Source organism: Silurus aristotelis, assembly GCF_946808225.1.
Source record: "Silurus aristotelis genome assembly, chromosome: 26".
Classification (NCBI taxonomy): domain Eukaryota; kingdom Metazoa; phylum Chordata; class Actinopteri; order Siluriformes; family Siluridae; genus Silurus; species Silurus aristotelis.
Window position 1 is genome coordinate 4,616,540 of NC_139599.1, and position 24,505 is coordinate 4,641,044.

At 36.1% G+C, this 24,505-nt stretch overlaps 1 protein-coding gene across 6 annotated transcripts; it reads right to left on the reverse strand.

Moving 5' to 3' along the window:
- Nucleotides 1–7,152: 7,152 nt before the first annotated feature.
- Nucleotides 7,153–19,913, reverse strand: pax8 (paired box 8). 6 transcript variants are annotated; one of them, XM_083530638.1, is made up of 12 exons: nt 19,725–19,913; nt 19,143–19,280; nt 16,234–16,399; nt 15,907–16,104; nt 15,732–15,808; nt 15,483–15,608; nt 14,084–14,253; nt 13,757–13,877; nt 13,124–13,360; nt 12,507–12,608; nt 9,701–9,787; nt 7,153–8,251 (listed from the first exon to the last, which is right to left on the reverse strand). In XM_083530638.1, the coding sequence occupies exons 2-12, from the start codon at nt 19,162–19,164 to the stop codon at nt 8,181–8,183; spliced, it is 1,377 nt and encodes a 458-aa protein (XP_083386764.1). In that variant the 5' UTR covers nt 19,165–19,280; nt 19,725–19,913; the 3' UTR covers nt 7,153–8,180. The 6 variants fall into 6 exon arrangements, with proteins under 6 accessions (XP_083386764.1, XP_083386765.1, XP_083386767.1 ...); XM_083530639.1 differs by having other exon boundaries at nt 16,234–16,375; nt 19,725–19,857; XM_083530641.1 differs by lacking the exon at nt 19,143–19,280 and having other exon boundaries at nt 19,725–19,900.
- Between the last annotated feature and the right edge of the window lie 4,592 nt (nt 19,914–24,505).

Consider the following 24,505-nt stretch of genomic DNA (forward strand, 5'->3'; position numbering starts at 1 on the left):
TATGGATAGGAAATTATTTAAAAGATTTGAACTTGAGATTATTTGGTCGACTTATTTGTATGATTTTGCATTGTTTTAACCAAAGGCTCTTTCCTAAAGTTTGCATGGTTATAAACCCTCTTTGGTTGCTAGTAAGTTTTCTTAGCAAAGCTACATACTCTACTGTATATCTACATCCTTTTGTCATTGTAGTATTCTGAGTTACCTATCTAGTAAGAAAAGATAATAAAAGGTTGCCTTACATAAATACAATTACAGTAGATACTGATAAATCTAACAGTCTTAAAAATTGTAAGAACATTCAGCATGTGTATATGGCGATTAAGTGTCCCAAGGTGAGAACTAGTGATAGGTGACAGTCTTTATGATTACAGCAGTAGTTCTTAGGTCCTCAGTATCCAGGTCAGATGATTCACTGAAGCAAAAAATGACTTGTTGGGTTGCAGAAGTCTTTAAGGTATCCATGTTTGATCATCTCGATTTTGTGCCAAGAACAATCTTGAAACGGTCAGCAAAAACCATTGAGAGTTGAGAGTGGACTGCTGGATGATATGGGAAGATAACTCATGCCTTTTTAGAATATTAGAATAAAAATGGCACTTTTTTAAAAGTGTTTGGAATGTCAATCTAAACAGACCCTACATATAGATCCCAAAAAATTCGACATAGCTTCTTGCTAATTTTTGTCATAGCCATTCAAAAACCCTACCAAGCGATGCAACATCAACCTACACATAGGAATAGCAATCAATGTCATTTACTTTATCACTTTATCACTTCTCACTTTACTGCATGTGCTTTTCCTGTATTTATTTTCCATAATTAGTTCTATAATATTATATGTACTCCTCAGATATTTTATTCTGTATTATATATAACATGCACATTTAGCTGTTATACAAATGCCAACCAGGTGCTGACGCTTGCTTTGGAAAATGTTTCAAGCCATGGAAAAAGTAATATTATCAGGTAAAAAATCAACTGTTTGCCCCAAAATACTTTCTACTGCGAAATGTCAGTTAGGTGAACCATTAGAACCAGACCCACCATAATGCTTACTGTACACTTCCTCATAATGTTCCCAAAGACAGTGCTAAATAGCATTTAAATTAGCAGGTTATTAGGCACCTTTGTTGCTCTGAGATTTGTGGTCAAATGGTTCGCCATTTATTAGAGACACAAAGGTTCTTTAATTGCAACATTTCTCAATTCTCATTAGTATTAATAATGTATTAACATAGACAGGGTCTTCATAGATGCATCACATAAGCAGATAAAAAAAAAAGATGATTGTTGATATGGGGATGGGTAAAGTTAAAACAGTTTAAACTTTAAAGTAAATTTATTACTGCTATTTTTTTGTGAGAATAATCATTATATTTTATTAACAGTTTTTTAAGTGCATTACTGAAACATCACAATTTCACTAAAATCTCATAATGAATGAATAGATTTTAGTATTATTTCTTCAGTAAAATCTAGTTAAAACATAACCAATATTATTTTTAACTAAAAACAAAAGGGTTCCAAGCTATTTTCTAACTATTTACCTTAAAAAAATCAGTCAAAAGTCAAAAGTTCAAACAAAACATTACCTAAGGGCTACACTTGATACCTGACATTTTTCAGCCAGGTAAGAGTGTATGAAAGAGTAAGTTTGTGTGAGGAAAAAAAAGAATGAGAGAGAGAGAGAGAGAGAGAGAGAGAGAGAGAGAGAGAAGTGCTTTGTTTCATTTGCCTGTTGTGGTGTCTCTAGTCAATAGGACTTCCTGCCCCTGGGGTTCTTGGCAAATGAACTGGTCACAGGGAGTCATTTAAATTCTCCACAGGGTTCTTTAGAGTTTCCATTTTTTAAAACATGAGTTTGTTTATTGCCGAACGGTTCTTACATTTCATGACCTTGTGGCTTTGAAATGTCAAGAAATATTTTGTCTTTCCAAATTGCACAGAACACAACAAATTTCAACATTATATGCACGCAAATAAGATTTGTGACTTAGATTTATCGTTTTTAGCGACAGAACCTGAGTAAAACCCAAACTTCTCGCTGCCTTATCTATAAATTTGTTTGTAATTGTCAATACAAAGGGACAGGGTTCCATATTAATGAACTTTGTGCACTTAACCCAGTCTGGGTTAAGTGTTTCACTTGAGGCCAAAATAGCTTGCATCTCTGTTCATTTTCTTTCAAACATCCGATGACCTCAGTTTTCTGTCTTTCACCGTTTCCGCTAACAGTGTGGTTTATTCATTTTCACCAGGCAAATATTGTCTGGTGGACAATGCTAATGTGGAATTTCTAGGTTTGATGTTGTCAAATGCCCCAATTCAAGATTACAAATGCAGAAGTTTCCAGTTGACTAGGCTGGGACATAAGAGTGTAAACTCTCAGACGCTTCTTCCACTCATTGTCCCACAAGGCACATGAACACACAGACCAGACTGCCTTTTTGGCAGGAGCTTCTCAAGGGGCCTCTGTTCAGCTCTTATTTGGACCCTGTAATGTAGTAGCACATGCGCCCCCTCCCAACACACACACACACACACACACACACACACACACACACACACACACACACACACACACACACACACACACACACACACACTTTCTGCCAAAGGTAGTTACCCTGTGCATCAGCCCCATCCTGCTGGCTTTGTTCTCCCTCAGCTGTTCCGGCCTGGTGCCCGTATTGTGCTGCTGTGCTCATTACTAGCAAAGCAATGGCCCACGCCACCTCGCTAATAGGACAGAAGAACTAAAAAAGAGGGAGGGGGAACAGCAGAACAAGGAGGGATGCTGTTAAAAGAGGCAGAGCTGCACAATATATTGTTTGTTGATCTGGTTGTGAGTTTTCATTGTATTAGTACTCGTCACACATTAAGAGATGATTCCAATAAAGTTCTAGAACAGGTTGCATGATACCATGCTTTATCCATGCCAGATTTGTACAATAAAGATCATCATAGTGTTAGAACTGCGATAAAATAGACTGTCATCTATCTATCTATCTATCTGTCTGTCTGTCTGTCTGTCTGTCTGTCTGTCTGTCTGTCTGTCTGTCTGTCTGTCTATCTATCTATCTATCTATCTATCTATCTATCTATCTATCTATCTATCTATCTATCTATCCATCTATCTATCTATCTATGACATTCCCATCGTAACTTGGAAATATCGTTGAGACAATATAAGTTATAATATACATTATAAATACAAATATAAGTTGAGACATGGCCTACCCAGGATATTGTATTAACTATATAGTATATATATAAATATATGTGGCAGCGAGCATGTGGAGGAGCACCAGTTCTTGAGTGAAGGGCGGAGCATACGATGCCAAGTTTGCCTGATGCGTAAAATTGTAAATAATTTTTGCAATTTTCTCATATCGCTGTGGTCAATGTAAGTTAAAAATATCGAAAGTCGAACCACGGTAATTTGGGGACTACCAGTACTCTTCGCGTCAGATAGATGCTATGTCTCTAGCTGAAATCATATTATGGTGTTAATGCTCACAGTATAACTCCTAAGAGTGCACTTACACCATTCTTTGCCACCCCATAGCTAAAAACCTGAATGCCCTGCTTAGTACCATGCAGCTTTCCATTTATGCTGCCTTATAGCCCAGAACATCCATAATACAGAATAAAAAAATACAATGGATTTTACTTTCAAGAATTGTCTGTTCACGCTCAAAGTATCGTTTTGTTTACAAGTGCTTGAGCACCAAGTTAAAGAGTGAATGAGGCTGTTTACTCATTTTCACCAGCTCAAGAGTGACTTCAGTGGGTCTGTTTTGAGAGTGTCAAGTGTGAACAAAGAGCGGCCTAAATAAAAAGCCAGCACTTGGTTTTAATGAGTGACTCAAGCTTAAGAGGGATATCATGCAGCAATTAAACACAGTGTCAATTAAACAGTGCTCCATTTAGCAGATGGAACGATTTAAACTCGAAGCCAGGATGCAAACCCAGTGGCGGTGGCAAAAACAAGACAAAAACAAGCTGCCTACATTAAGTACAATTAGTTGTAAGCTGTGATGTACACTTACTTATTAATTCAACTCCTGAAAAAAAGAGAGACTTACTCAAATGAGTTCAATTTCTCAGACCTAAAAGCCAGAGCTAATTAAACACACTCTGTTTTAATGCTAATTAACTGACTTTTCAACTCAATTCCTGTGTGAAGATGTGAGTTACCCTAAGGTTAACATCTGCAATGCTTAAGCCAGTTTACAGCTTAGACAGCCTATAAAACAGTTTTAAAATGTGACAAATTTTCTTACAATTTCAGAATTATTGAAGGGAATCTACAACTTTCTCAAATATTTACATGCTTACCTCTTTAAAATGCTAGGACCTCTGAATATCGAATGTATAAAGGACATCATGACCTTATGCATAGACAAATCTTTTGCAAGACATGACTTTTCCAGCCATGTATGGTTCTTTCCCAAAGTGTTACCACACAATTATTCCATCACTTGAACTAGGACCCCCAAAGCTGTTCAACATGACAATGTGCACAAATCCAGCTCCATGAAGATATGGTTTACATGAGTTAGAGTGAAAGATCTTGAGTGGGTTGCTACCCACTGTGACCTCAACCCTTTGTTATGAATTAAAACGCTGACTGCACCCCAGGCCTCCTCGCCCTAGCTGACTTTACTAACGTTCTTGTAGTTGAGCACAAAACTCCACAAGTACACTCCAAAACCTAGCAATAAATCTCTTTTTATAAAAGTGGCGGTTAGTATAAGAGCAAATATGGAATGGGATGTTCAAAAAGCACATATGAATCTTATAGACAATTGTCCACAAATCTTTTTGTCTATACAGTACAATGTAACTCGCTAACCTACTCTGAGGAAAATGTTTTATTCAGTTTGTCTGTTTTCAATTTGCACCATTACCTCAGTAATTTGTGTAGCAGAAGCCATGCCTGTGGAAATATATCAAAACAAAAAACACTCCTTTTTAGTTTACCACTAAGTTATTAAACTAGCCAACTTAGCATATAGATTCTGTGGTGAAATGTTGCCATTTTCCACATTGTTGTTCACCAAAGGACTGTTTAATTCTTAAATTCTTAAATCCTATTAGTTTAAAGATATTTAATGAAAAAGATTTTTAATTTATAGAATTATGCATGATTGTATTTTCCCAGTAGGTGTTTATTAGCGTTAGTTAATATTGGACTACATTTTCATCACACACCTCAAATAATATACTATATTTGGGATCATTGCTCTTGTCGTCTATATCGTTGCTGGTGTCAGTAGCACATTTGTCTGAGGTAATTTGAATCCCAAACTACCTTTGAAATGCGATTTCATGGCTGGAGTATGGCCAGGGTTTTTCACTGCCTGACACACTGTCAAATATGTCAGGGATAATCCACGGCTGGGTGTATGTTATATGGTTTTAATGCATGTCATGGAGGTGACGAACCACCTGATGTCAACTGCTGAATGTCTCATTTGGATATTTTCTTCCCTAGTTTGTCAAATTCAGCTTAAACAAAGATTAATGCATTCAACATATAAATTAAATGACAGACAAAAACTGGCCTTATGTGAGGTGATTAGGAAATGTTTACAATAGCTGTCTCATTGTGTATTGTAAATGGGACTGTATGTTACTTGTTACTATTGTTAAAATTGTTTGTAATGCCCTTTCACAAGCAGGCCTTTGCAGTAGTGCAAAAATAAAGATAAAAGATTAAATAAAACCAGATGCAGCTCTACCTGTACCATGTTGGTCTGTATTCTATGTGTCTATCAGGATACACCTCAGCCTCTTTAGTGTTGGGACATGTCATATTCACGTAGCAGCAGTGTTAATGAGAGAATACGCTTGAGAAATCAATCTACACATAAAATATTGGTCACTTTTGAAATAATACAAATATAGCACATCTACTAATTATTATACATAAATAAATAAATAATGTCTTGCTGATGCAAATATGCTAATACACTGATGAAAGAAACTTGCATATATTTTAAAGTGCAATATCAGCTTGTATAGCAGTATATATTTACTGTCCTCTGAAAATAACTCAACATACAGTAATTGCCCAAATGGCTGGCAAAAACATGAGTACACCTATATATGGCTAAATGGATTTCATTTAGTTACAGTCAGGGATGCCAGAGACAAATCCTCTATTTTCGTCCAGCATATTCTGATTGGAAGACATAATAGCATCATTGCCTAAAATATTTAGGGTTCCTGATACAAAATGCGCTTGTGTGGAGTTTTATTATTATGTGTATCTGTGCGTTACCTCTGGATTCTCAATTATTTTCAACTATAAACAAGCCAGTTGGTGAAATGCCTACGCTACCTTGCCCCCAACAATAATAGGTGCTTGAATGTGTGTTATGGTGTCACACAATGGACTAGTATTCCATCCAGGGTGTGCTTCACTAGTGTTTTATTTTTGCTATTTTGAACAAATCAGAAGATTCCATAGATTCGAATTATGGTGGATAAAATAAACTAAGCCTAATTAAACTGTTGATCTCCGCATGAGTAAATTCAGCGCATCTCCAATGCTACATGGTTTTCTTATGAATATCAGTACAGTAAATTGAGGGCAAGTAAATAAGTGAGTAAGAACTACTAGCGCATTGGTAGTGCAGGAGACTGGATTTCTCATAAAAAAAACAAAAAACGCTGTGTTTCTACTGCTGCCGTGTGCAGGTGGGCCACTCACACCACCAGACCATAGCTTTACTAAAGCTGCATACATTGTAATGAGGCAGCAAAGAAGGAATAATTGCAAATAAAAGTAGGTGATGCAGAAACTAATTAAACAGATGTGTGGGTTTTTTCGGGATCGTTGATCTAATCCCCTTTATGTGCTACCTTAAGTTTCTGACTTGCAAAAAAAAAAAAAAAAAGATGTGCTTAAAAAAGGATAAAAATAACATAGATAATAATCATTATTTTCAATATCATCATCATCATCATCATCATCATCATCATCATCATCATCATAAGAAACTATATTCTGAAACATCACGATCCAAACTTCAGTACTGCTGAAATGTTGTATCCTCTGAAACAAAAACACATGATGTAGCATTACTACGGTTACATAAGTTAATACTATAAAACAATACTTCCCATTCACGAAAAAAATTGGTTTGTCATGCTTTATTTCATTAAAAATAATTCTGTAGAAATTGATTAATCATATCTTTCACAGTACAATTAAAAGGAATAGTTTAATCACGAATCTTTGCAGAAAAAAAACCCCAAAAAAACATTTGACAACTAATGTAGTACATATGGGAGGGAGAAAATAAAATGCTTTATTACAACTTCTTTTTCAATGTTCTAGTTAATCCCCATAATATCCTCTCCTAATTATTTTTAGAATAAAAGGGATTTTTACTTTTCTACATTATTTACACATTATCCCACTGACATAAACAGCAGGCGCTTTGTAATGGTATTTTAATTGACAGCTGATTTTGTTGCTGTTGTTGATAATGATGACCAGGTTGTTCATCTGGAAAGTAAATATATGAGAGTTGAAATGGCTGCAAATGTTGCGATCTTACGAAGATACTAAACGCAGAGAAATTAAGAGAAAGAGAAACAAATAGAAGAATAGAGCATAAAGAAAACAGAAAAAAAACTCTGCATTTGGTAGCTCTCTGGATTTACTCTTCATGCACCACAGGTCACGAATGCAGTTAAGGTCTGAAAGCAAACTGCAGTAAGATCTTTGGCTGTTGTGGCATGCATTACAGTTCACAAACCTGGGGCAAGACATGATGGCTGTTTAAACAGACGGCTGAACTTGTGCGCTTGGTCGAAGGTGGTCAATGAAGTGAATAAATAATCAACCAAAGTCTCAGGCTTCAAAACATGTTGTTGTCTATGCTGGCCTGGTTTTTTTTTGTGTCCAGTGTTTCTTCAAAGAAGATGAAAATCCCTCTTTTCTCTTTCTTGGATTTGTTCACAGGTTGTAGTTTGGCCTTTTAAATTGTGGGTCAAAATAAAACACCATGTACACACTTTATGTTCCAGGGCACTCAAGGAAGTGTCCCAGCAAGCGTACCCTCTGGGTTTGGAAGAACCCTCAATGTTCCTGGACTAAATCTCTTTTTATAGAAAGTCAGCTGTGTATCGCTCCTTCCGCAATATTCGATCATCTTCTGCTAAAGATGATCATATGCAGTGGTGGTGGGTGGAGCTGTACGGGAGGCGGAGCTGTAGTAATATGGTGACCCTGAAGAGAAAACCAGAAATTTTATCAGGTGCAAAAGAGGCAAGGATATGACAAAAAAAAAAACACATCATAATTAGTTTTTTTGGTTGTCCAAAGTTTTTGTTACATTAAAAGTTATTTCTTATTTAAAAGTTGAGCTTTATAGCTTTTAAACTGTATATTTATCATGTTTATATAATTTTTTTAATTTTTATATTTACTATGTTTAAACTTGACTTGACTTGACTTGAATACCATGTTATCAATATCAAAAATCATTCAATTAACATTCAATTACACTCAATTCAGTTTTATTTGTATAGCGCTTCTTACAATGGACATTGTCTTAAAAAGCAGCTTCACATAGATAGAGCAGTAATAAGGATATATTAAAAAAATTGTAAGTTTACAGGAACTTCACTTAAAAGAAAACCCATACACAGCTGGGTGACACGGAATGTCCATTCATTACTGTCTCATTGTTGAGGTGTGTAGTAATGAGTGTGCAAATGCTGAACTATTCATGCAACATGTGGTCCTGAGCCATTGTAGTGGACTGTTTATGTTAATTACAAAATATTCAATTATTCTGGCCAATTTCCAGAAGTCTTCTACATCTGAAAGGTCGAATAGTGCTGAAGAATGTTTAGATTGAGCAAATTGTGAATAGAAGCCTAAATGATCATAGCAGTAGTTTGTAGGCATAAATCTACAATATTTCATTACATTTTTAAACTAAAAGCATTCTTAAACCTGCTGTGACACCTGTCTTCTGGAAAAAGGTAAAGTTTTAATTCATCATAATCTAATAAAGGATTTTGGTATCGGTTGTTTCATTTGTTGTAATTGTAGCTGTAAAAGATCCTGTCCTGTAAATGATCTTTAAAAAATACTTTAGTTACATGCATGTGTGAATGTAAATGTGTGTATGTGCGCATGTGTATGTGTGTGTGTCTACAAAAAGAAGAATGTTTTTTTGGGACATTTGACAGGTATCTGCAAGGACAAAAAGGACAAAAGATATATATATCTTTTGTCTAATCTATTTCCTTTTTTGTATGTAAATGTATGTAAATGAATGGAACATTTTTGACATATTTAGCTGTATTAATTATTAAGTCAATGTAAGGTCTATACGAGGGTAGTGAGACAAACGCACGCACGCGTGTGTGTGTGTGTGTGTGTGTGTGTGTGTGTGTGTGTGTGTGTGTGTGTGTGGTCCATGGGATGGCATGTGACTGAAACTGTGTGAGAACAGCATGACAGAGGTCTCCTTTATTTTGTGTACAGGTCATCAGTAATTTTCCAAATGTCCTTAGAGAATAAATTATGGCTTAAGGGCACCATGGATGCACGTCTACAAAAACCCGCCCACATGAATAACGAATGACGAAGGGTTTTTTGAAAATGTATGCCAAAAATTCATCAACATAAGAGCTGTGCTAGTTTGGGTTTTTTGAATGGTTTTACCTAGTATGCCAGAGTTAGTGAATCTCCATGCGTCACTGTAAGCTGTGTACGGCGAGTGTGTGTAGGTCTGGCCCGAGTACTCAGCACCTGCAAGTGACATACACTTTATTAGCACTTCTAACACACAAGCACACACATTTTGTTTATACAGGCCTCATGATGCCCGCTCTAATACATTATGGAATACAGATGATATCACTTCCACATACATTTTTATGAATGACATAGTAATGGTTTGGATGGGACTTTTGCATAACACTTGATCAATATATTAAAATTATTTTTCTGAATGTCCACATCTTTCAAAAAGTCTTCTCTTGTCATTCATTTGAATTTGTTTCAAGCGTACAAACTTCTGTACACTATTCTTCAGCATTGCTCCAGTTTTTTTTATGTCTATTAATCTTAACACAGGTTCCCATAATGTTTGGTCTAATTATAAATATTTTATAAGTAATAATAACAGTGTCGTAAAACAAACAGGAGTGGATTTTGTCCTAGTGGATTCATGGAACGTTGTAAGAACGCTCTCTGTATGTATGAAATGGATAGTTGTGAATTGTATTCATAGAAATTTGCACAAATTGTTGTTTGCATTTTTACAATGTTGCTGCAACAATTTGACTAATTTTAACATTGTGACACAAATGTTTCTATAATTTGAAAAAAGTAATCATTTTGTAATACCAGTATAAAATAAACCAATATTTTACTCAAGACCTTACAGTAATGTGACATATGGAAATGTAAGAATGTTCTTTGATTGTTATAATAATGTTCTTTATAATTCTTATAACTCTATAGTTCTTTGTAATATATTTATTAAAATCCAGAATTCAGTAGTGAGTTGTTTTATATTTTGTTTACAATGATTAAGCACGATTAATCTCTAATCAACATTGCCATGCTCTAAAAAAATGTTTTCCGGTTTATTATTAGTGGAACAAAACTTAAATAGAGCATCAAGACAAAATATTCTTGTAAATGTTTTAAAGTAATTATGCTGTTTTAAATCATGTAAATCATCAGGACTCCAAACGGAACGTTTCCACACGGATAGTTTTAATTGCTGGATGGCAGATTTTGGTGCTTGATTTGAGGTACAAAACAAATGTTTAGTGCTTAAATAATTTTTTTGTGGAGTTTCTTTTTTTTTTATATATATATATATCTGAGTAGAGAAAGGAGGTTGTGATGAATGTGTGTAAAGGTTTTGATTTAGCTTCTTTCATATTTATTTATTTATTTATATTTTTATTGAAATTGGTCAAACAGAAATTCGCGCTACATTAATAACGTGTTTATAAATTTTATTTGCGTCAACAAGTTATTAACTCATTAGTTTTGACAGCCCTATATATATATATATAAAATCATAACTACAGGTTTGAAGAATGAACTTTGTTTTATAAGACAAAAGTGATAACAGACTCCTCGACTCCTGGACTCCTAGCAAAACCTTAAATTCACAGCTGGGACAGTCAACACTTTACATTAGGTGTAACAACATAGTGAAAAAGACAACTCAGATTTATTCGTCGTACTAAATCCATTTGCCTGATGTATTAAATATTGCTGTTTAATTTTAAGGGAACATCAACTACATAGCTGGTTTTGCACTCATAGCTCTAAGGTTTCCCCTGGCACTTATGGATTCCTGTTGGTCCTTCTTCCACCTTAGCACATCATTCACTCGGTGGTTAAGAGAGGCGTGTAAACCATTAATCCCGCGACCAGGTGGAGGGCTGGGAGCGTAAAAATCCCTCCGCTCACTGGTGCGTACACCTAGCCTCCTCCGGCGTTCTTTCTCAAGTGTCACCCAGCCCCTCCCCACCACCCCTCACTTCACCGGCACCACCACCACCAGCATTCTGCCCTCTTGGCTTCCCTTTCCCCCCTCCTCTTCCTCCTTTAGCCCTTCACGCTCTCGCCGTTGCATTTTATTTTTTCTTTCTTTAAGCATTCCAATATCTAATTGGTAATTATGTCAGCTGGATTGATTCCCCCCTGTGCTTAGCCTCCCTAACACCCCCCCTTCCCTAACACCACCACCACCACTGTGGCTTGGGGAGTAATTGTGTATGAACGCTTCCTCTCAGCAAGCCCACCAGAAAAATAATAAATCAGACCCTCTCATTTCGCGCTTCGGAGAACAGACTTCAAATATAAAATACAACAACGAAAAAAAAACAGAGTAGCTCTTTGCACCGCAACACACCACACTACACCACACAACGCCAAGCTGACCCAAACCACACAGGCATCCTAATAGAGTCTCTGAGATCACTTTTGCCCTTTTTAACCTTCATAAACACTATATGTATGTGTTCATATTCTGGATTTTTTTTTTTGGCCTCTTCCGAAAAATAAGACCTTCACGGATGCCACCCATCGCTATTCCACTCTTCCCTTTGTGTGGCCTCATAGTTCCCATGGCAATGTGTGGGCCGGGTGGCGTGTGGGGAGGTGGGGGGTGGGGGTGGCGGCTACGGGGCATCAGGGTCCGCCCTCTGGCGCGATGCAGTTCACCAAAGCGAACAGTGTATTCATTAACCCACCTTTCCTTCCTGTTAAGCATTTTCTTTCTCACTCTAGCTCCCTTGCTTTAGCCTGAATGTAAATTTTCTTTTTTTCCTCTTAGTCAATTTTATCTACTATTTTTTAATTCTCCTAAAAGAAACAATTTGATTAGAGGATAAGGAAAAGTTAAAACCTCTAATCGTATTATCTTTTAATATAGACACACAAATTAGCCTGGACAATATTTTATTTGTGAAGAGACGGTATTAAATAACAGCTTCTGTACCTGCTACCATTCCCGTGATGGCCGAGGATGAGTAACTTGTCTGTCCGGCTGATGGGATGTGTGGAGGATATCCAGGCAGGGTAGAGCTCACCATGTCTCGCCCTGTATATAAATAAAGGGAAGCATATATTAGTGTTTTATGCTGTCTAAGGTGGTTTTAACATCATAAAGATTACGCTTCAAAAAAAGTTGCTGACGTAGCTATAGTATTGGGCTGACCCATATGTTAGTGGGAAGTAAGGCAAAATATGATTCCTATGTGCAACACAAAAAGACATCAATATATAGTTACATTTTTGACACATCAGATTATTGAAAAACTAAGGCACAACAAATACTGTAATAAGACACGGTGGAGTATAAATATAAGGAGCTGGGGCTGAATTTTTCCTAGCTTTGACTATAGATTCATGCAGCCAATCAGTAACAGGTGTTTCAGGTGATTACCCTAAAAGAAGCACTTCATCGATTTGATCATTATTATTTATTCTGTTGTCCTTTTTTGCAATGTAATCCACTGATATTAGATTTTGCATCAAGAGTAATGATAACCAGTAATGGGTGGACAATATGTGTTAAAAAAGGAAAAAAGTGTGATTTCTATTTGTTTTTTTTACCTGTGATGAGAGACTGGCTGCCGAACTGGCCATACACTGGTGCATGATGTGGAAATGAGTTGAAGGCATGAGAGAAATGCATGGAGCTGCTGCTACCGTTGGCCACTGCCGATTGAGATGAAATGGTGCCCATTTCCAAAAAAGCCGAATTGGCTATAATGTTGGGCGAGGGGCTCGAGCTGGCCCCATCCGGTGACATTTCCTGTTTCAGGCAGATGGGAAGGGGCTGTATGGCATCTGAGGTTGAGGCGAGCATGCAATGGACAAGCAGGAGAACGATAAAACAAATGATGTTAACTTGAAATGAAAGTGAAGTGATATATATACGCTGGGTTTTCCAGGCAGCAAACAAAACTGGGATTCAAGCATATGAGATAATGGATTGATTTGACTGACACATGATATGATGACATGCAAAACTCTGCACCTGCTTTTATGGGTCATCATAATTAGCTAATTTTATTTCAGAATGCATGAATGAGCATGAGAGGGTAAAGCCACCCACTTAGCACAGTGATTGGCTTATTCATGCATACTATTATTATGACAGGTATTGTGTTGAGAAGTAATTGGGTTGGATTAAGTGTGTTTTGTTTTTTGTTTTTTTTGTTTTCTAATATGGCCAATCATCACCTGTCACAACCGCATAGCCCTGGTGTGTTGCTAGATTTCTTCCAATGGTGGCGCTGGATGTTGCAAGGCTGCTCTTGCCTTCTTCTAGACTTCCATTGAGGAGAGAGAGGGAGTACAGGGACTGGAAGAAATAAAATCAGGCAAATATAAATATATAATAATACCAAAAAACCCAGAAGGTTTTCTAATAGAGAGTCTTGTTAATAAAGAAGATAAATTTTTTTTTCCTACATAATTTTTGTCACAATGCCGAATGTTAGATGTAGGAATATATGTGTATAGTACATCAAACCATGTAGTGGACGTTTTCTTCTGTGCCATATGTACCTGTTCAGTCTTGCCAGCGGGAGCAGAACCGAACGCGTCGGAGGCGTAGTGATGCCGCTCAAAGCCACAGTCCAGGTGCTGAGATGAGAAATGTTCAGGCCTCAGCTGCTTCCTTGGTCCACCACCACTACCCTGAGAGTCCACGCTGTGCCGACAGCTCTCCTGGTCACCTGGGAGAAAATACACACCACCACACGTCAGTAAATCGATTAGTAATTGTTTGTTGTCAGTAAAGTTGACTGGTAACGGTTGCAGTGCATCAGGTTTAACACAAACAGAAAAGTAGAGGATTTACGCTTAAACATGTAAATGATGATCATTATATTTAAGCAGAATACACTCAAATAGAGGCATTGAACCATAGCTTTGCTTGAACCTAGGGTTTCCTTCAAGGGGATGTTTTTGGGATCTTTCTACTCTTTGTATTCTACCTTTACAGCTGATTTTAAAGTACATTATCAGACTTTAAGGCTTACACTTAAATGTTCTCACTGTTGACTAAAGGTTAAATCACAACAATGACAAAGCCTTTAATGGCTGGAGTCTGGAGAGTTAAATTGGTGATGATCTCTGGGTGAGAGGGATGACATACTGTATTTCTGATGTTAATCACAGAAAAGCTGGTCGATCCCAGTGTCTGTTAACTTATTTATGAAGAAGAGGAGGGATAGCACTTCCACCTAAGTATGTTACTCTGCTCTGTGCATGAACAGAAGTTATACACGTATCTTGGAATAATAGGCAATCATCCTCTTTGGTCTCAATTGTATTTATTTTCTATCTTAGGAATCTATAAAACTGAATAGGAGTCTTATAATTAGCTCTTTTTTTATTTTCCTTTTACTTTTTTTATGCATGTAATCTAAATGAAAGTCTGAACATATATTAAGTGGAATATAAATAATACATTTAATTTAAAACAATTTCTTTGGCCAAGCAGTCCTATCAAATGTTCAAATTGACCTACTAAAAGGCCATCAGAAAACAATCCTTATAATTATATTTTATTAAAAAAAATTATAATTTACATTAATTACTGTGAACACCGAAAATATTGAACACATATAATGACCTGCTGATTCATTATGAGTCAAGATTTATAATGTCAATATTTTTATTTACATACTACAGCCTCCGATGAAGCCTTTTTGACCAAAATGTCATGTTCCTCTTGTGTACAACACGTTTTTACCACATCCACTAATATTGCTGAAGTAAACTGCAGTTACTTCCTGGATTCTTCTTCAGATGTTGGTAATATGTTTATATAATGATTTCATTTCTTTTTGACAGTTTCCAGTTCAGTCTTTTTTTGCCTTGTGTGTTTCCATTTGTTTCTGAAAGCCAGCAGTTAACTATTGTCCAAAGTGGACTGGGTTAAAATGTAGCATGTGCTTACTGTCGTCATGACTCCTCTTGCCGTCCGAGCTGGCCTGTGGAATACCCAGCAGGCCACTAATGGAGTAGGTGGAACCCAGAGAGTCGGACTGAGGCGACTCGGGAGGGGTGACCGCTGAACTTGGAACTGAAAAAAGGATATAAAACAAGCATGAATAAATATGAAAGCCTGGTAATAATTAACGAAATGTAAAAGACTGGTAGATTTTTCTCGTGTCGAATGCATGACTGCGGAATTAATGGCACCTACTTAATGTGTGACCTGGACTAAGACTTTTGCTCTCCAAGGGCAGGTTGAATGGCTGTTGCACCTTGGTCCGAATGATCCTGAAGTACACCGGATTCAATGGTGTGAAATATGTTGTTAAATATGAGTTATGTTAATTGTTCTCAATGATTCTGTGCATTTCTTTGCCATGTGTTACCTGTTTATTGAGCTGACGCTGGGCACCGTGTCACTGTCACACACTCCTTCAGCCAGGAGCCTGTCTCGGATCTCCCAGGCGAACATGGTGGGATTCTGCCGCTTGTACTCTGCTATCTTGTCCACCACTTTAGGCGTAGCCACCTTTGGCTTCGAACCACCAATCACTCCAGGTTTAATGCTTCCTGTCTCATAGTATCTGAAATGGGCATATTAGTTTAGATTTTGTAATAAGACATCTTTCTTGAAAGTTATGAAAAGTTGAAAGTTTACATTTTGCCCTTGAGATTTTCTCAAAGACACCTTGACAAAATTCCTGGCATCTCACCTGCCCAGGATCTTGCTGACGCAGCCATGGCTGACCCGCAGCTGACGGGAGATGTCGCAGGGCCTAACACCCTGGTGAGCCATGTCCACAATGCGCTGCCGGATGACCTCCGGGAGCGGACGTCCATTTACAAACATGCCGCCTAGTTGATTAAGACCCCCATGCCCTGGGGGAGAGAGGGGATGAATAAACATAAATGTCATGGTACCTGTACTGGACCTGATTGCACTCTGGAAGGCACAGTCTGTTCAGTCAGGATGAAAGTACCACCTGGTATCTGACAATAAGCACAAGAGTTGAGAGATTTATCAAGCAAATGATGACAAATGAATGAACCAATGAGCTCATTTGCACAACTAATAAATGTGATATTTAATTTCAATTCTCTTCGGTTTTCTGAAGTCAGTAAATCCGAATTTTAAATCATTGTTTATTTCTGACTCCCAAAACCTCATGCACGTCTTGGAATATACTAAAATCGTGTGGAAAAATATCTTTTGTGATTATCTTTCAAATTAATCTGGCAAAAACTAATTCTAAATTAACATACCAATATATAAAAGTATTAGCTTTCATGTAAAAAAATGTCAGGCTTGTTACAAGAAAAAAAAACAAGAACTAATAACTCATCCATTACACACTTAACATGGACACAACTTAGGCAAGAGTAACCAATGATATTTTCTTTTTTAAAAAGAAAAAGCAGGAAAATGATCACTTTTTCTATTGTAATGAATTATTCCTAATAGACTATATACATTATTTTACATGTTTGAGCTTAATTTGAAAATTCTTACAAAATTTTATGAATGACGTCTTTGGAGTTTATTTTTTTTTTTGCGACTTTATTTGTGAATTCCGAAGTCGGTCTTTTGGCGTATGAATTTGCGGTATTGGATTTTTGTGTATTTGTTTTGCGTAATTGTTTTTTTCTTTTATTTCCTTTCTTTTCTTTAAACCTTTTTTTTTTTGTCAATTTTTGTCGTGGATTTTATTACGAAATAAACGTTGTAGTAAAAATAATAATAATAATAATAATAATAATAATAATAATAATAATAATAATAATAGGTCCAATGTTTGTTCATTTTACAATAATTACCATAATGCAATGCGATCTCCAGTTAATAAATACAACTAATAAAATAATAGCTAATAATTAAATGTATGCATATATATATATATATATAATCTTATAGATACAAAACCCATTAGTGCCTATAATTCAAAGTATATATTTGAAAAAAAGAAGAGAGAATAAAACAGTCCCTTGAGCATCAGTAACTCGCTTAGAATTTCGTTGCTTTTAATTTCGTCTATTCAGTACCTTGTGTCTCCTTCTAGCCCCCCAATCCCCCAATTCACCCCCCCTTTCATTTCCACATCAAACGGCACCATTAACGCTGCTAGCCGAGTGTGTAAAACTCCTCGCCAAGCTTCAGCAAGCGGCAGGATATTAAAGCGGAGCCACCCCAAGGGACCACCGCGCGCGCTCACACACAAACACACACACACACACACACACACACACACACACACACACACACACACACACACACACACACAAACACACACACACACACACACACACTCGCGCATACGCGCACACACACTAACATTTTATTCAAAATGTTTGTATATATATTATCATTTATCATATTATGTCATTTAAAGAGTTATGACGTAAGAATATAAACGTAATTATGCACAAATACATAGAGCAAAACGAGTGGGCCAATGTGGGCCAAGGGGGGGCCTTTTTTTCTCAACTATCAGCAGTTAGTATCACCTATTTTCAACTTTAAATCTGCTGCACCTTTGCTGAATGTGACATGGGGCAATTATCCAAGCCTGTAAGGTTTATTCTTGGAAAAAAGAGCTAAAAAAATTGCGGTCAATATTAAGGTAGGAAGAAGATTTAGAATGAAAAGCAGGTTAATTCTGAGCAATATTTCCGTGAATTCGAGCTCGAAAACGCCCTTTAATGGAGAACTGAAATATATTTACACTGAGATGTTAGTGACTGGAACATTCCACATCAGGCTATAAACAAAATGTTTTTGTTACAGGACAACATAGAAAAATGATCAATTTAGAGGATAAATAATTGGCTGGTTAAAATCATTAAAAACGAACATGATGCGAGAAAAATATAGATAATTTTAATAGTAAAATACAAACAGAATGTCGTGCACTCTGCCCGGAGAAAATAATGTTTTGGTACTTTTTTCTTTTTGTTACTTTACATACAATTCTAAGTTCAAAATTGTTATGAGGTTCAGTTATTTTCGGCTTTAAAATTTTATTTATTGATTTAAAGTCTCAACCCAATCATGCCCCAATATATATATATAATAAATCACAAACAGTGTGAACGCACTATCGGAAAGTCTCAAGCTCCTGATGAACATCAAACTGGCAAGTCAAATAGCGCTGAAGATTTTTTTCTTTTTTCTTTCTTTCTTTATTTATTTTACAAAAAATGATCTTGTAATTTATTTTATTAAAAAAACAAAAAACAAAAAAAACGTTCAAACGTTTTAAAATTCGTCTCGGGTTTTAGATTGGCTTACAGGTTTGTGTATTTTACAATAATTAGAAAAATCTTAATTTTTTTATAACAGAATAGCGGTTTTATGATTGTTTTAGTTTTTTTTGCATTGAAATGGATTTGCTTTTTAAAATCTCTAACTATTCAGCCTGCAGCCAATACAACTATATTTATGCAGACATGACTATTTATGCACAGATTACAAATCTTAACCATTGAAAAGACAAGTCATTATTATGAAATGATTGCGCATTACATTTGCTTCCTGAAAGCCCGGGTTTTTAAAGCCTTTAGACATTAGGAATAATGTAATAGATTTGAAACTGCACAGAATAGACATGCAATTCGTGTTGTTTACCTCTGCCAGTTGTGTTGGACATTGTTCAGTGCTGTGGGCCGCTTAGTCCTGGGGGTAAAAGTCGGAGTGTCACTTTAATTTGGTTGCTTTTAGTCCATATGGGGCTTCGCCTGGTGTGGAAACGCTCCTTTAAATGCTCTGCAAAAGGACATAGTGGTCAACATGGATTTTCTAGTTAAAAGATGCCTTATGGGTGGATGCTTAGGAAGCTTGATCTGTTTTATGCCACGCCGCATTTTATACGATGCCTGTTTTTATATCCTGTTTGGAGCAGTGTTTAGAGTTGCAGTCGAAGCCTGTTAGTATTGATTTGCGTTTAGGTTTTAATTAAGGTTCCTACAAGTTTGCAATTATTATTATTGTTGTTAATATTGTGATTATTATTATTATTATTATTATTATTATTATTATTATTATTATTATTATTATTGTTATTTGGATCTCACGTATGCGCGTATAAGCGACCTCGAATAATCGATTCGACTAGTCGTTAATTGAAACGAAAGCCGGAGTCGCAAAAAAAAACCCCAAACCCTACATAAATTAAGAAATTGAACATTTTGACAGAGAAAAAATATTTACCTTGTGTCTTATTGTGTTTCCAGGAAAAACGAAAAAATATGAAAAACAAAAAAAAATCTCGAATTATGTCCAGTTGGAAAAAAAAAAAAAAAAAGACAAAAAGGTAAAGTGAAATATATGAGCTTCTCGAAACCAGAGCACAGATGTGCAAGAGCAGCTGTGTGAGTGTGTATGTATGTGTATGTATGTGTGTGTGTGTGTGTGTGTGTGTGTGTATGTATGTGGTTTTATCCAGCCGCCTCTCACAGCACCGGCCCGGTGACGCGCTCCGGGCCAGCTATTGGATGATGGATGCGAGTGGGCGGGGTTGATGTGCCCTGATGTCACGAGACAAGTGGGCGTGGTCTTTGGCAAGATCTCTTCGGAGCAGGCGACAGGAGCTCGCGCAGTGACCGGGCGATCCGTCAAACGTTTGCGGAAATATTTGTCAGTGATCCGGGCTGTTTGCATTCAGCGTGTCTTTGATTAGATTTCAGAGAAGATGTGACACGACTCCCGGGGCTGTGGGAACGCCGCCTCATTTAGGCCCACGGCGTGAATTTTTACACACAATTTAGTCCTTGATTTGCAGCGATGTGTCATTACGCCAAACAGGCTACATACTGTACTATACCCCAAGTATTTATAATAAATTACATGCATTTACTGATGCCTTCAAATATACATGTATGCATCTTATGCACATTCTGTCTGATCAAATGAAGATCTTTTTAAAACTTTTTTTTTTTTTTTTTTAAGCTTTAGCACAAAAATTAGTTCCAACCTGTACCATCTCCTGCCTTTCCTTCCATGCACCATTTATACATGCTATAACTTTACTTTCAAAATAATCACGCATATAAATAACCAGTAGCTTGTGTTTTCTTTACACATATGCAATAATGTCCTAAATGTACAATACAAGTGATGCAGTCTTGCATGCAGTTCTTGATGGTACCATTCTGGAGACTATAAAAGGTCATTTTTTTATTCCTGAAAATCTTTAAGAATGATACAAAAAATGAAGAAAAAAAAAACACAACATGAGAAATGAAAATTGCAAAATTGCAAATGCAAAATGACGATGATAATGATTCTTCCTTTTCTTCTTCTTCTTCATCTTCTTCAGCTTCTTCTTCTTCTTATTATTATTATTATTATTATTTTTGTTATTAATATTATAAAGGAAAGGTAAACAGGTCAGGCATGCTACTTGTGCCACATACATGTGCAGGATCATCTGATTTGTGCAATCACAAAACTTTTTCTCTCAACTATGTAATTCAGCCCTTGTTTTTTTTATTTAGTATTTATTAGTTTTGGCAACTAATTCTTTAAATGCACCATGTTGCGCGCGGAGAGAGAGAAAGCGTGTGTGTGTGTGTGTGTGTGTGTGTGTGTGTGTGTGTGTGTGTGTGTGTGTGTGTGTGTGTGTGTGTTTATGTAAGAGAGAGAGAGAGAGAGAGAGAGAGATCTAGTCAGCGGGGTGTTTGGACGCCTGTGAATTCTGACACGGTTAAGCTTGTTCTTACACCTCTCTTAAACAAACACAGCACCTGAAAGCGCTTCCCCGCTGCTATCCTGGTTTTCTCCACCCGAACCGTACAGGCGCGTGCACGAGTTATTTCTTCATATCCAAAAACAACCAAAAAAAAGCATTCCTACTAAGAGTTTCAGTAACACAAAAATTGGCACAACGATTGCCTTTGAGGATCTTTGCAACACTTGAAATAAAGTTTGCATTTATTAAAAGGATATACAGCATTGATCTCTAATAACAATGACGCATTTATACTATAATATTGCGTGCGTTTTTTTAGTTCAATAGCAAATGCGAAAAATGGAGGCGCAAATATTCGCTTATCTCAGCGCCCAAGACACCGAAGGGCCCCGTCCTTTCTTATTCAAGCAGTGTGGGGCTACAGAACAAAAGTGTGTGTGTGTTTGGAAATAAATACAGTCAGGAAGGATTAAAGTACATCATAACAAAACGAGAGGTGGAACATAAATTCCCCTTAAAGTGGAGAGAGAGAGAGAGAGAGAGAGAGAGAGAGAGAGAGAGAGAGAGAGAGAGAGAGAGAGAGAGAGCGAGAGAGAGAGAGAGGCAATTGCCTCAGGATGAGCTGTAGGCAAAGAAACAAGAAAAAAGAAAGAAAAAAGAAAGAAAGAAGGCGAGCAGCAGAGGTTATCCAGAGTTTAACATGGGATTAAAACTCACACGACGGTTATCTAACCTGAAAAATAAATATGCAAACAGATAAATAACTCTGTTATACACTATAATGGAGTTTCATGGGTGTGTTTTTTTTCTCTCTTGCAGAATGCCAGTGATGTCAGTGTTTCACTGATGCTGTGAATCGGATTTTTCCAGCTGGTTCTGTTTGCAAATGGAATATTTCATGATTTTTTAACCAGGTCTCAAAAGCAGGTAAAAGTTTAACTTCTGTAAGGACCAAAGTGTCCACGAATGGCTTCATAACAATGAGGGTTTCAGATTTTACGGATTTTATTAATAGTGTGTTTATTAAGTGTGTATAAACTATCTCATCCACGCAGTGCATTATATTTAATTATTAAACAAATCCTTAATAAATAAATAAAATAAGAAATAACGTAGAAAACAACCAAGTTCATACTACCACTGTTGCTACTACAACAATATAATAATAATAATAATAATAATAATAATAATAATAATAATAATAATAATAATAATAATAATAATAATAATAATAATAATAATAATAATAATAAATAGCAGTTTTCTTAAAGTTTGAATTGAATTGTAATTATTTACCGGATTGTACTTTGAAAATGAATGTACACTGGTTCACACACAACATACCCATTTACACACTGACCTCTGTAAGGTCAAATTTCATTTACAAACAAACAAACAAACAAACAAACAAATGACGCTTTCTTTCTTTCTTTCTTTCTTTCTTTCTTTCTTTCTTTCTTTCTTTCTTTCTTTCTTTCTTTCTTTCTTTCTTTCTTTCTTTCTTTCTTTCTTTTTTCTTTCTTACTTTCCTTTATTCATTCATTCATTCATTCTTTCTTTCTTTCTTTCTTTCTTTCTTTCTTTCTTTCTTTCTTTCTTTCTTTCTTTCTTTCTTTCTTTCTTTCTTTCTTTCTTTCAATGTGCAGAAGTGTTTTCTTTGCAATTTTATGGTAATAAATAAAAGTGTAATTGTTTCGACAAATTGCATTGCAGTAAATGTAAAATAATAAAATTTAACAACAATAATAATAATAGTAATAAAATAATAATAATAATGGGGAAGGCTATACATGTTTTGATTAAAATTAAATTGCGGCATATGTGGTGTATAAAGGTGTTTAAATAAATTATTATTATTATTATTATTATTATTATTATTATTATTATTATTATTATTATTATTATTATTATTATTTTACAACCTGTACAATAAACTCACTCTGTTCAATCAGCGACCTAACTGAGGGTTAAAGCCAATTTCCTCTGCTCGTGTTGTCTACTGAGTGGATGGAGATAAAGTGAAACCTCGGAGTGTGTGACCTGCGGGAACGAGAGGCATCGGGCGTCTCCCAAAATGCAGCTCCTGCGGCCAGGCAGCCTCGTATGGAAATAAGGGGGCAAAGGGTCATGTTGTTGCATCTTTCAGGCCCAAAACGAGTCCACAATACCGCTATTGTCAGGTGCGTTTAATGCGAAAAAAACCCACCACCAACACGGAACATGAAAGAGTGTAGCTTTCACTGCACCCTTACAGGAGACTTGAAGTTCTGTTACTACTGCATTGCTGCATGAAATATCTAAATACGTTACATCCTTAATTTGAGAGATGTATCCAGTATACACTCAGAAAAAAAATCTCTTTTATTGGTAAATTTTGTCTCTTTAACATGTATCTTTTGCCTGGACATGTACCGAGTACCTTTAGAAATGAAAGCTCATATTGTACACTATAAAGCACATGCACTTTACAATCAAGTGCTGGATGCAATGTACAATTATTTATTAAGAATGAAATATGTAATATATTTATGCATGAAGTGTAACACAGAAACATTTCAATAAGCCTAAATACAAGAACAGAGCAAATACACACTGCATTCACTACTTTACATAATGCACTATTTATAGGAGGTGTTTAATTTAATAGAAATAACTCTTGGATCTTCACAATGCACTATTTAGGCAGCCTATACTGTATCTGGAGTTGTGTAAGGAATATATTCATGTACCATTCCCCCCCCCAAACGCCAAAATGCATTATGGTTGTTCTGGTCTGTTTTTAGCTTTGCATGCTGGGAATTTATCTATTGGTACAAAATGAATTATGGGTACCCTGTACCCTGTAGGATACCCTTAGACATTAGATTTGCCTACTGCACTACTGGTGTGACCAAATAGTCAGCTCCTTTGGGAGCTTTACAGTTTTGTTTGCGACTGCAAAGAGCAGAGGTGGCCTATATATTCAAGGCACAAGTGTAATTCCAGTATGTACTACTTAGGCAGAAATGGAGTCTTATATAAAGTGCATTATGGGTTTTGTGTATAATTTGCATTGTGGGAGTTCATAAACATGCTGGGCTTTTCTCTAAGTTTTTGGTCATTGGTATATAACTGTAATGTTATATAATAAATAATGCATTTTGTAGAAAACAGGGCACATGGTTGGTGTACCATCTAAACTTCAGATGAAGCCCTTACCTAAATATGCTTTGGTTTTTACACGGCATAATTTACGTGAACATTTTTTTGTTTTCTTCATCCAAAAATTACGTATACGGACTTTAATGACACAAAAAGTTAA